This window comes from Phoenix dactylifera, chromosome 9 (assembly GCF_051530095.1).
Source record: "Phoenix dactylifera cultivar Ajwa chromosome 9, Ajwa_hap1_PhDact_Kaust_v1.1, whole genome shotgun sequence".
Taxonomy (NCBI): domain Eukaryota; kingdom Viridiplantae; phylum Streptophyta; class Magnoliopsida; order Arecales; family Arecaceae; genus Phoenix; species Phoenix dactylifera.
In genome coordinates this window covers 25,653,173-25,665,051 of record NC_143198.1, presented here as the reverse complement: position 1 = coordinate 25,665,051, position 11,879 = coordinate 25,653,173, and the positions used below count along the sequence as shown (strand labels likewise).

The 11,879-nt window shown below is 48.8% G+C and overlaps 1 protein-coding gene across 1 annotated transcript; it reads left to right on the top strand.

Annotated features, from left to right (window-relative positions):
- The first annotated feature begins 5,679 nt into the window (after positions 1-5,679).
- Positions 5,680-10,544, top strand: LOC103715166 (ATP synthase subunit beta, mitochondrial). Its single transcript, XM_008802705.6, has 9 exons — positions 5,680-6,354; positions 7,075-7,150; positions 7,250-7,338; positions 7,472-7,589; positions 7,664-7,767; positions 7,861-8,019; positions 8,115-8,339; positions 8,435-8,746; positions 10,212-10,544. Exons 1-9 carry the CDS (start codon positions 5,872-5,874, stop codon positions 10,323-10,325), a joined length of 1,680 nt encoding a protein of 559 aa, XP_008800927.1. The 5' UTR covers positions 5,680-5,871; the 3' UTR covers positions 10,326-10,544.
- Positions 10,545-11,879: the final 1,335 nt, after the last annotated feature.

Below are 11,879 nucleotides of genomic sequence, written 5' to 3'. Positions count from 1 at the left end.
GACTCCCTCGACCTCGGAAAGCGTCGCCGGTCGGTAGAGCGTGCCCAGACCAGCCGACCTGACGAACGATCCCTCGACTAAGGTCGGGATGCCCCGAGGGTCGACCGTAAAGAACCAGACTCCCTCGACCTCGGGAAGGCGCCGTGAGGGGTGGAAAGGTGGCTCCACCCGGGGCGCCACAAAGTGGACCCCCGGGAGCGGTCGACGATCCCCGATCCCCGAAGCGAGCGATCCCTCGACTAAAATCGGGATGCCCCGAGGGTCGACCGTAGAGAACCAGACTCTCTCGACCTCGGGAAGCGTCGCCGGTCGGTAGAGCGTGCCCAGACCAGCCGACCTGACGAACGATCCCTCGACTAAGGTCGGGATGCCCCGAGGGTCGACCGTAGAGAACCAGACTCCCTCGACCTCGGGAGGTATCACAGGTCAGCAAAGCGTCCACGAACCCGCCGACCTGATGTGAGATCCCTCGACCAAGGTTGAGGCGCTCCGAGGTCCGACCATAGGGTCTTAAGCCCCCTCGATCTCAAAAAGGGCTACAAATCAACAGAGCCTCCCCAGATCCTCTCAACTCCGGCAGGAGTCGCCGGGTCCATGGGAAGCCCGAGCCCCTTTTACAAGTCAAAAATGACTCCGGAGGTCGACGAGGAAGGGAAGCGACCTACTCCACCATGCGAAGCATGACCCCGAGAATGCAAGAGGTGCACCCAACTAGACGCCCTCCTTGTCAAATTTTATCTACATATTGCCGAGCGGGATCTCGTCCAATGTTGGAGTCTTATTTTGCCCCAAAGCCGGGCTTCTTCGCTGGGTCGGCTTAAGACCGACCTCCCAACCTCATTATGCCTGATCTGTTCGTCAAGTCTCCGTAATCCGTACTAAGGCTTCATAAAGTAGGGCCCTACTCGGCTCTCTAAGTAAACTCCGACGTCCAGCTGGGAAAGTGGTCCCGGCCACGAATGTACCAGCCAAGCACAGGTACCAAGGCGATCTTTGGGAATCCCAGCCTTGTTCACCGAAATCTCGGTGGGGTCCGAGGACGATAACTATGAAAACCTTCGGCAATAACTTGTTTATTAGCCCGCGCTCCCTATGAGAGGTTCGGAGTTGAGTTCGGAAACCCGACTAAACTCTCCGAATAGCGGCACGAATAGACCTATTCCGGTCCCACTTGAAGGGCTAAGGCCCGACCTCGGTGCCTTAAGATTTTCCTAAAGGCCAAACGTGGCAACTCCCACGACTCTAAGATCCGAGTTATAGGACTTAGAGAAATTTTCTAGAAACCTAAGCTCGGAGCTCCCTTTGGTCGAGACGACTGGGATCCGAGGAGGCTAAGATATAGCCAGGGAAAAGGGCAGCTTCGTTAAGCAGCCCAAAGATTAAAATACGAAGTTAGAGGTCGTCGAGGCGGTTAGCCAAGGTTCTAGCCTCATCCACGACAACAGAGGGAAAGATGAACACAGAATGACAAAAACATTTCTTCATTAACAAAGGGCCGGAAGGCCAATTACAAAATTGAAAGTCGGCCACTCAAGGGCCGACCCCGGATACAATGAAAAAGAAAAGAAAAATATGCTTAAGTCCTAAGCGGCGGGAGCCACATCCGGGGGGTCATCCGGCACATTGATGACCTCATGATCTTCCTCCGGAACAGGCTCGGGGCCGGGAGCAGGAGCTTCGGGCGCCGCCTCCGGGACAGCATCGATCTCGGCCGCCGGAGCCGCCTCCATGACACCGTCCGCCTCGGCTACCCCCGTCGAAGGCTCGGCGGGGTCCTGCTCGTATATTCCCGCCTCGGACGTCAGGATGGCAGGAAGGGCTTGCACGTCGGACCCCGAGCCCCGGTCCTCCCTCGGACGGACCGTCGAGAAGTCGTACTGAGGAAAGTACCGGCGCACCTGTTTCCGGAAGTTCTCGAAGCCTCGAAGGAAACCGTCGACCGTCTCCTCCTCCAACATGTCGCGGAACTCTTGCGACTCTTTGAAGAGTTCCACAGCATGCTCGGCTCGTTCGAGGGCCCTCCTCTCCCGGGCCTCAAGTTGCCCGAGTCGGAGGCGCAAGACCCCCTCCTCATACTCGAGGGCCGCGACCCTGGCCTGGACCTCCCCTAAGCGCGCCTCCGTGCCGCGCATGGTTGCCCTGGTCAGGGCATGAGCCGCCTTCTCCTCCTCGAGCGCCCCCACCATGGCAAGGCGCTCAGCCTCGGTGGCTGTCCACCGAGCCTCGGCCGCGGCCAACGCTGCCTCCAGCTCGGCGACTCTTTTCTTGGCCGGCTCCAGTTGCTGGCCGAGCTGTTGAACTTCTTCCCGATACCCATGGGCGATGAACGCCATGGTGTCGAGCTCGAGAATATGCTGAAAAGAAAGAAACGAGGGTATTGTGAGTTGAAAAGGCACATATGTACGCTAAAAACTCGGGGAAATTAAGAAGAAAGCTTACCCGGGCAGTGTTGCAGTAAGCACTGCCGACGACCTCCTCCAGCGAAATACCCCGGAACACGGCCCGGTCCGCTGGAAGCACCGCACGCCGCAACATGGAGCGTGCGACCTCGGCATCTTGAAAGGCCGAGCGCCCCTCGGGAATAGAAGAGTCCGGCTCGGCCGACTCTTCTCGGAAAGCCCGAGAAGAGCTCGGCACGATCGAACCCGAGGTCCCGGAGCCGCTCGCCTCGGTGCCTCGGGTAAGCCCGGGTCCTGGCTGCTGCGGCCGGACCACGGACGGCTCCCCCCGCTGGGAAAGGGGGGTAGGTCAAGGAGGGGCCGACGGGCCCGCATCACCAACAACCCGCTCCCGCCTCGGGTCGGCTGCAGGGGCCCCCGCCTCGGGGCCACTCGTCCCGGCCGTCGAAGAAGCGCCGTCCGTCCTCGCCCTCTTCCGAGGCTGGGGCACAGCACCCCCGGCCTCGGCCTCTCGCCTCCTCAGGCGAGAGAAAAGTGATGTGTTGCCGGTCGGCATGCGTGGAATATCTGAAATCAAGAATTTTGTTAAGAGTCAGACCAGTGACCGTAAAGACGGAGAACAAGAAATAAATAAATAGAATAATGCAACCGCCCTTACCCTCGGGGCGCGCCGAGCTCAGACCCACGCTCGCCAGGGCGTCCTCCCGCAGGAGCTCGGTCAGGTCGTTGCCCCTCCCGAGGGCTCGCAAAGAGTCCAGGGTCCTCAGCTCCCTCCCCGTGGGCTCGGAGAGTTTGTTGAGGGCCTTCAGCCGAGGGTGTCCCCACCTTGGCTCGAACCCCCAAGGCGCCGCAGACGCCAGAAAGAAAAACTTCCTCTTCCACTCGTGAATCGAGGAAGGGGCGCCCCGGAAGAGTGACATACCGCCCCGAAAGGCGAAATATAACCACCCTACGTCCGCCGGGTTTTTCTTTAACAGAAAACACCAGCGAAAAAGGCCTACCGAAATCGGGATTCCGTGCCCGAGGCACAGGGATAAAAACCCGATTATGGTCCTCCATGAGTTCGGAGCCAACTGCGCCGGGACGAGTTGGTACTCGGCCAGCAAGTTGCTCACGAACTCATGGGCGGGAAAACGCAGGCCCGCCCAAAGTGTCTCGCGGTAAACCGCGATCCGACCTGGGGGCGGCTGCGCCACCCTGTCTTCCGGCCCTGCGGTTTCAAGGCGAAACCCAGGCTGGAAGAAGAAACGGGAGCGGATTAACTCCAGCTCCTCTTCCGACAGACTCGACCCAACCTCTTCGGGACCGGAACCCATTCTCACGGAAAAGTGGAGCAAAAGTTAAGAGTAGAAAATGGAAGTTGACGAGGAGGAGAAAAGAGGAAACCCTAGTGAAAACGGGAAGAAAACCTACTGGACATTGCCGGAAATCGCTCCGGGCACCACCAGCAAGATTCAGCTGAGGGAGGAAGCAGGGGGAAAGACGACGAAAATAAGAGGCGGCCAAACAAGACCTTTAGGGCAGACTCGTGGGGTTTATATAGACCCCCCTGACGGCCCAGATCGACGGGGTCGGTTCCCATCCCCCCGACCGGGTTGCGCCACGTGTCGACCTCGGAAGCCGAGGCACCGTATTCACTCTGGTTTAATAAATCGGATACGAAATCGAAGCGTTGTCCCATCGGATCTCGGGGCCTCATCATGGGTCCACAGAATCAAATCGTCTTGAGGAACGAGCGGACGTAACCCCCGCTCCCCTCGTTTAATAAGATCTAGGACACGTGGAGCCCCGATGAGGCCTCCACTTCTTCGGAATTATGATCCAGTAACATGAAATCGAAAGCGTCCGACCTCGGGTCGCGCCGCGTGTCCGTTTCAAACCCCATAACGGCACACTCATTAATGAGCCAGAAACGTCGATTACGGAATCGAGACACCGCCTCGACGAGCTCGAGGTCCCCCATCATTAATCCGCCGTAAAATGATCCTGGCGATTCAAGAAGCATGATGATACGAGCTCCATCATTAGCTCACCGAATAAAGCAGCCTCGAGACGCCAAAGGGCGCATATCTCACCATAAAAGCTCCGGAAAGCACAAGGGGGCGGGCGAGACCTTCCCCCCAACCTTAGTGACAGACTTTACTTCCCACGTCCGAGCCCCACAAGCCGCTCGAACTCGGAAGTCGGGGGGAATAAAGTTTCCCCCCAAATGACATAAATGCCCCTAAGAAGCCGTACAACCTCCGACCCCGGACAGCCGAAGTCAGCGTCCGACCTCGGAACGCTCGGCCACAAGACGACCGACCCCGAAACCTCCGACCTAAGAGAAACCCCGATGTCCGAGGACCGTACTCTAACACCCCTCCGGCATTTATTGCGCACGGCCGCTGTAATCTTCCGGCACACTCAACAATAAATGCGGATCTCCGGCTTACTCCATAATAAATGCGGATCTCCGGCTTACTCCATAATAAATGCGGATCTCCGGCTTACTCCATAATAAATGCGGATCTCCGGCTTACTCCATAATAAATGCGGATCTCCGACTTACTCCACAATAAATGCGCATGGCTCCTGACATCTACGGATCCCCAGCTCTCTACGGCAAATCGACCCAGCAGGGTCTAGTCGACTATGATAAGTCTCTGATCTCGGCCATACCGCCGACATCAGTGCAATGATTCGCCTGACCGAGCGCCGACCTGAACAACATGCCAAGCCGTACTACGGCCTCGCCCTGTTACATCACAGGTAAACCGACCCCCGCATATAAAAGGGAGCCTTGGCCTCTCAAGAGGGGATTGGAACATTCATACACCCAAAAATCACTGTTTATCTCCTTCTCCCCACTATTTGCCCCCTCCCTGACTTGAGCGTCGGAGGGCCGGCGCCGGAGAACCCGGCCACCGGTTCGTGTGCAGGCACCCGGACGGAGGACGCCGCCAGCCAACGGATCGCCGCCCCGCTGCGAGGACCTGCTGTTCCTTCTCTCCGACCGCCCCGGACGGAGGACGCCGCCCGCCGACAGACCGCCGCCCCGCCGTGAGGACTAACAGTCGTTCCCTCTCCTCGACCGAAGATTGCCCCCGGGTCCAATTTCCAGCAACACCAATATTTTCAAACCACATACTCTGGGATAAACAATAGTCAATTAATCATTAATCTGCCAATTGGATCCCGCCTGGCCCATTAAGGCCCCTCACGGCCTATAATCCCAAGAATCAATAGCCCAAACAAACCGGACTCCAAACACTCCCAAAACTCCAATTCACACGGCGTTGACTTCCGGCTTTCACTCCCACTCGAGTCTGGACCCCCCTTGCCCTAGAAAATCCCCAATAAAAGGGTGAGAAGAGCCACCGGCCGCGGAAGGGCGAACACTTCGATCCGATCCGAAGTATTGACCCCAAAAAAAAAAAAAAAGTAAATAAAAGAAAAGGCTTGATCCGAGAGCCTAGCCCCCGGTCCGGCAATGGCCTCCCGCCGGGTCCTCTCCTCCCTCCTCCGCTCCTCGGCCCGCCGCTCCCCGGTGCCCAAATCCGCCTTCCCGACACCCCGGAGCCCTTCCCCTTCCCCGATCTCCCGCCCCTCCCCCGCCGGCTTTCTCCTCTCTCGCGCGGTCCAGTACGCCACGGCCGCGGCGGCGCAGGCGCCTTCGTCCCCGCCGTCGCCGGCGAAGGCCACCGGCGGCCCCAGCGGCAAGATCACCGACGAGTTCACCGGTGCTGGTGCTATAGGAAGCGTGTGCCAGGTGATCGGCGCTGTCGTGGACGTCCGGTTCGATGAGGGGCTGCCGCCGATCTTGACCGCTCTCGAGGTGCTCGACAACTCGATCCGTTTGGTTCTGGAGGTCGCGCAGCATCTGGGGGAGAATATGGTCAGGACCATCGCCATGGATGGGACCGAAGGGCTCGTCCGTGGTCAGAGGGTTTTGAACACTGGGTCTCCAATCACCGTAAGTTTTACATACCCTCATCCTCTTTTTTTTTTTTTTTAACCGCCATGAAACGACCTCTTAATGTTATGAGATATCAGAGGAGAATATTATCCTGTCTTGGATCTGATCTGCTTTTTTTTTTTTCAGTTTTTTTTGGAAGTGCAGAGTTTGGCCAGTGATTGTTTTTTATCTTTTTGATAAAACATAAGTTTGGTGGTAATGTCTATTAATAAATTGACGCCTGTATCATAAGCCTTTCTTGATTAAATTCTAGTATCAATTTCCTTTCTCCATTAGAGGATAGATGGGAATACTAATATCATGCATTGTTATCACCCACTATTTATCTTTTTGTGGATATCTTATCTTGTGATTTTATTTTGCATTGGTTAGTTTGCTCAGATCCAACTGAATTTGGTATCTGTTTTGTTGGGAATATCTGTCAAGCATTCTAGACTCGTCCCGATAGTTAAACATACAATGCAGTGCCCTGAAGATATGATTTTTAGCTTCTCTCTCCTATAATGATATTGAATAAGATTGAATGAGCTCTGGAATTTCATTGAATGGTCTACGACTGTTAATCGACAGACTTGTGAGCCATTTTTTTGTATGTATCATTGAATTCAATTATTTGGTTTTATAGCTTGGCTGGTGTGAGCAGATGATTTCTTTCTGCACATGTATGATTACCTGATCTTTTTGTGATTTATTGGACCTTGTTTCAATTTTTGTTAGGTCCCCGTTGGGAGGGCTACCCTTGGACGCATCATAAATGTTATTGGTGAACCAATTGATGAGAAGGGTGAAATAAGTAAGCTTATGTGGATCCGTTCAATATTTCTCATTTTGTATGGTAGTTGCCATTTTTCTAATTATTATTTCTAATAACTCTCTTTTCGTTCATAAATAGCGACCAATCACTTCCTTCCCATCCATCGTGAGGCGCCAGCTTTTGTTGAGCAGGCGACTGAACAGCAGATTCTTGTTACTGGAATTAAGGTACAGTTTGTTCTTCCTGGAGTTCACTTTATATTTGATGCGATTTTTAATTGGAGATGGTGGATTGTAAGAAGTTTAGGTTTGATATTCTATCCTAATCAATGTGTTATGCGATTTTTGCTGCTATCAACAGGTTGTTGATCTTCTGGCGCCCTATCAGAGGGGAGGAAAGATTGGACTGTTTGGTGGTGCTGGTGTTGGAAAAACTGTACTTATCATGGAATTGATCAACAATGTTGCTAAAGCTCATGGTTTGTTTTAAGAGTGTTCATTCCTTGAAATTTTGATTAAAAATTATTGTATTCATTAAATTTCTTTCTGCCAGGTGGTTTCTCTGTCTTTGCTGGTGTTGGAGAACGTACCCGCGAGGGCAATGACTTGTACAGGGAAATGATTGAGAGTGGTGTTATTAAGCTTGGTGACAAGCAGGTCGCTGTCACATTTTCAATTTTGTTCTACGTTCATGCATTATTTTTCCTCTTTTGAGGCCTGCAATTCTCAGTTAGTGATTCTGGATGGCAGAGTGAGAGCAAGTGTGCTCTTGTGTATGGGCAAATGAATGAGCCTCCAGGTGCTCGTGCACGTGTTGGTTTGACTGGTTTGACAGTTGCAGAGCACTTCCGAGATGCTGAAGGACAAGATGTGCTTCTCTTTATTGACAACATTTTCAGGTTTACCCAGGTAAGCTTGCAGGAAATTGAAGTTGCTGAAGTCTTTTCCTGGTATTGCATCTCTATGATTGTGGCCTAGTTTCACATATTCTCATAATCATTCAGGCGAACTCTGAAGTGTCTGCCTTGCTTGGTCGTATCCCATCTGCTGTCGGTTACCAACCAACTCTGGCTACTGATCTTGGAGGGCTGCAAGAACGTATCACAACAACAAAGAAGGGTTCCATTACCTCAGTGCAAGCTATTTATGTGCCCGCCGATGACTTGACAGATCCAGCTCCAGCAACTACCTTTGCCCATCTTGATGCTACAACTGTGTTGTCCCGACAGGTTTGTTTAGTAGATGTTTTTGGAAAATATTTCTTAAGTTATTTTTGCTGTGTCTAAAGGTTATTTTCCTAACTTGGCTGGTTTTCCCTGAATAGATTTCTGAGCTTGGTATCTATCCTGCCGTTGATCCTTTGGACTCCACATCTAGAATGCTTTCGCCGCATGTATTAGGAGAGGAGCACTATAACACTGCTCGTGGTGTTCAGAAGGTTCTTCAGAATTATAAGAATCTCCAGGATATTATTGCAATTTTGGGAATGGATGAGCTCAGTGAAGATGACAAATTGACCGTGGCTCGTGCTCGAAAGATTCAACGGTTCCTGAGTCAACCTTTCCATGTCGCTGAAGTTTTCACGGGTGCACCTGGAAAGTATGTCGAATTGAAAGAGAGTGTTAACAGCTTCCAGGTGAGTAGATCATTTTAATAGGGATGCAAACCATTTGTTGCTTATAACCTTATATTAGGCAAAGGGCATATCAGGATTATAAAATTTAATTGAGGAAAATTTTGAATGAGTGTTCACCTATGCACATACACCTCATGTTCTGGATTCTAGTGGCTTACAGTGTACTATTTTGTCCTTGTCAGATGTGTACATGTAATTCTTTTAACAAGCTGAAGTGTTAGATTAAGTGACAATGGGAGCATGTTGCTAAAGCTGTTTTCATATTCTGCATGGGCTATTATATTTTGTTATAGGCAGACCTAAATCTGCTTCTAATTTGACCATGCTTGTTCGATTTCATAATTGTTCAGTGTTGTAGTCATTGTAAATGTTTTTCCCATATGTTTCATCTGCACGACATACTGTCTGAATAAATTGCAGATGCATGGTGCTGTTTTTTTATCTCACATGAAAGCTCCCCTTTTTCATATAATACTATTTTTGCTGGTTTTCTGTTTAATCATAAAAGTGAGCACAGGGGTAGGTTGTACCTCAAAATGAACTTTTTGAGGCAAGTCACACAGATGAGCACAACACTCTATGCTTCTCTGCTGTTTTCAATTATTAAATGCATTTGGTTATGATGACAAATTTTAGTCATTATCAATGATATTTGAATATTGAACATGGCTGCAGTTGATTTATGCAGCAGTTACCGAAATATTATTGGCATAAAGGTGTATAGCTGTTATAGTTGCGAGCTTCTTTCTGTAATCTTTTATGCTCCATTTTTTTGTCAGTCCCTTAGCAATATAGGACAATGCATTATGTTTGTCCTTTTTCGTCAATCTCAGGAATGGTTCTGCTGTTATTTTGCTAACTTGGTGTATAATATCGTTCATCACTCTTCAATATAAAGTGAATAACTAAGTTACTTGTTCTTTGTGTGACAAGTTTGAGAATGCTAAAGAGAGTGGATCTAGTTCTGAAACCCTTCGAAGTGTATCTTTTTGTTGCCATTCTCGATTCTTAACTGATATTTCCACCCACAGCTATGCAAGTGCTAGCATGGAACTGTTTCACTTTATACAGTGTTTGATGCTTCATCTTCCACCTACCATAAAGGCAAATGCCCTTATGGAGAATCAGTTTGAATTATGGATGGTATTCCAATATATGCTGCCTTACACAACTGTGAAGCAAAACATAATTGCTGCTTTATAAAACAGCTCATAGTCTGCCAATTGTCTGTCCTTAATAAGAGTGATGGGCTTTTCACTGTATGTTTTGTTATCAGTCTTATTTTATGTTCTTTTTCTCTTGCTTTCATGTTCTGGTTGAGATGGCTGGGTTTGGTCAATTGCATGATCTATTTCTGTCAAGTGTCTTGTATCCGTCTCTGCAGTGCTCTCTGAAATTAATTGTCATTGATACACACTCAGTTCTTAGAATTTTCTGTTAATGTACTCTTGATCTTGTTTTGCAGGGTGTTTTGGATGGAAAGTACGATGACCTTCCTGAGCAATCATTTTACATGGTTGGAGGTATTGAGGAAGTCATTGCTAAGGCTGAGAAGATTGCCAAGGAGTCAGCCACGTGATAGAGATTTCTTTTTTCTATTTAATAATTAAAGTGTTGCACCTGATGATAAGTTTATCCCCAAAAAAGGTTTTGTATTTTTGAGGTCAACACTCTTGCTTTTTATGCTTTGTTAATTGATGGTAGGATTTCTTGTTTTTTTAGAAAAGAGCCAGTGCGTGCTTGTTCGGGATTTTTGTCCAATAAAATAAATGCAGGTTGTTTAATTTCTTGCATTAAACCACATTGATCTCAAACTCTACATGCTATGTTAATATTTTATGTAATCTCTGCTTCTCCTTCCAGCAGTTTGGTTTAGGTATCCGTGTTTCATCGATGCCGTTTCATGCATCTTGGCTACTACTCATGGCTTGATCCTCTGCTGCCTTTAACAGGTAGCAGGCAAGCATCCTCCTAGTGCCCATTCTTTTGAGTGCACCATCCTGGTGTCGTGGATCCTTTATAAAGGCGGATTCATCTGAAATATAGTAATATCATCTGGTTCATGCATTTTCAACCTTAGGGCTTATCAAAATGCACATCCTTCTTTTGTGCCATGTATGTAATGTCCAGCTCCCTGCGCTTGGTAAGCTGAGAGCAATGTTCTTGTACTCGGGGATTGAGCTTTTTATCCTGCAGTTTGTTGTCATGGCCATTATCAAGATGAAATCTTATGCGGCCAGGCTGCGGAAGATCGTAGGACCAAAAACTTGTGTTAGGGGCAGCTGATGTAACTGAGGTGTACAACAATACCTTGGCTGTTCATGAAATTATATTGTCAGCGATGCTTATAATTCGTTCCTGGACTCTTGCTATTTGCTGTGTGCGCTGTTGCCTCTTGGTTAAAGGCTGACTTCGAGATTGCAAGCAAACTGTTACGCTGAACCATTTAAGCAGGTTGGATTTTGCAATCTTATTTCAACATTTTGCTCCGAGATATAAAGCAAAGCTATGATTGGTCGAGGAATTATAAGCATAATCATATGAGACGAAAGTAATGAAAAAAAGGTAATATGAGATGAGAATCATATTCATCCATGTCTCCCCTTGGTATGTGGTGAATTTCCAAACCAAGCTCTTAACCCCCTCAAAACATCATAATGGCATTATTTTAGTACTAGATTTTCTTGTCTTTTAAGAAAAATAGCGAAACAAGAAAGTCTACCAACTAAATTCGATGTATTTGGTCGCAGAATATATTAATTAGAGCAAATGGGTTAAGTTGTTCCTAACTCTTTGTTTTGGAATAAACTGCTTCATTATGCAAAATAATTTTCCAGATTAGATAAATTTACTTATTTTTAAAAATATTTAATTTATTTTATTTCTAGAATATAAATTTTTTTTTAAAGTATTGGATAGGTTAAAATGAAATGTTTAGCGTAAAGGTGAGCTTTTATTCTAGTTAACTTTCCTCCTAAAACCAAGCAGTCCTTTATCAAGTAAGATAAGAAACCGAACAAAATAAATCTTTTATCAGACGGTTCACTCACAACGGTTTGATCCAACTCTGGCCTTCCGTCTCCCAGAAACAGCGTCTTCTACGGATGCCGGCACGAATACTAAAGCGAACTCT

What these genes read in the sequence shown, in the direction of transcription:
- LOC103715166 (XM_008802705.6), top strand. Translation starts at nt 5,872, where the DNA reads ATGGCCTCCCGCCGGGTCCTCTCCTCCCTCCTCCGCTCCTCGGCCCGC. An exon ending in ACACTGGGTCTCCAATCACC is followed by an intron (nt 6,355 to 7,074) that starts GTAAGTTTTACA and finishes AATTTTTGTTAG; the next exon opens with GTCCCCGTTGGGAGGGCTAC. An exon ending in ACATTTTCAGGTTTACCCAG is followed by an intron (nt 8,020 to 8,114) that starts GTAAGCTTGCAG and finishes ATAATCATTCAG; the next exon opens with GCGAACTCTGAAGTGTCTGC.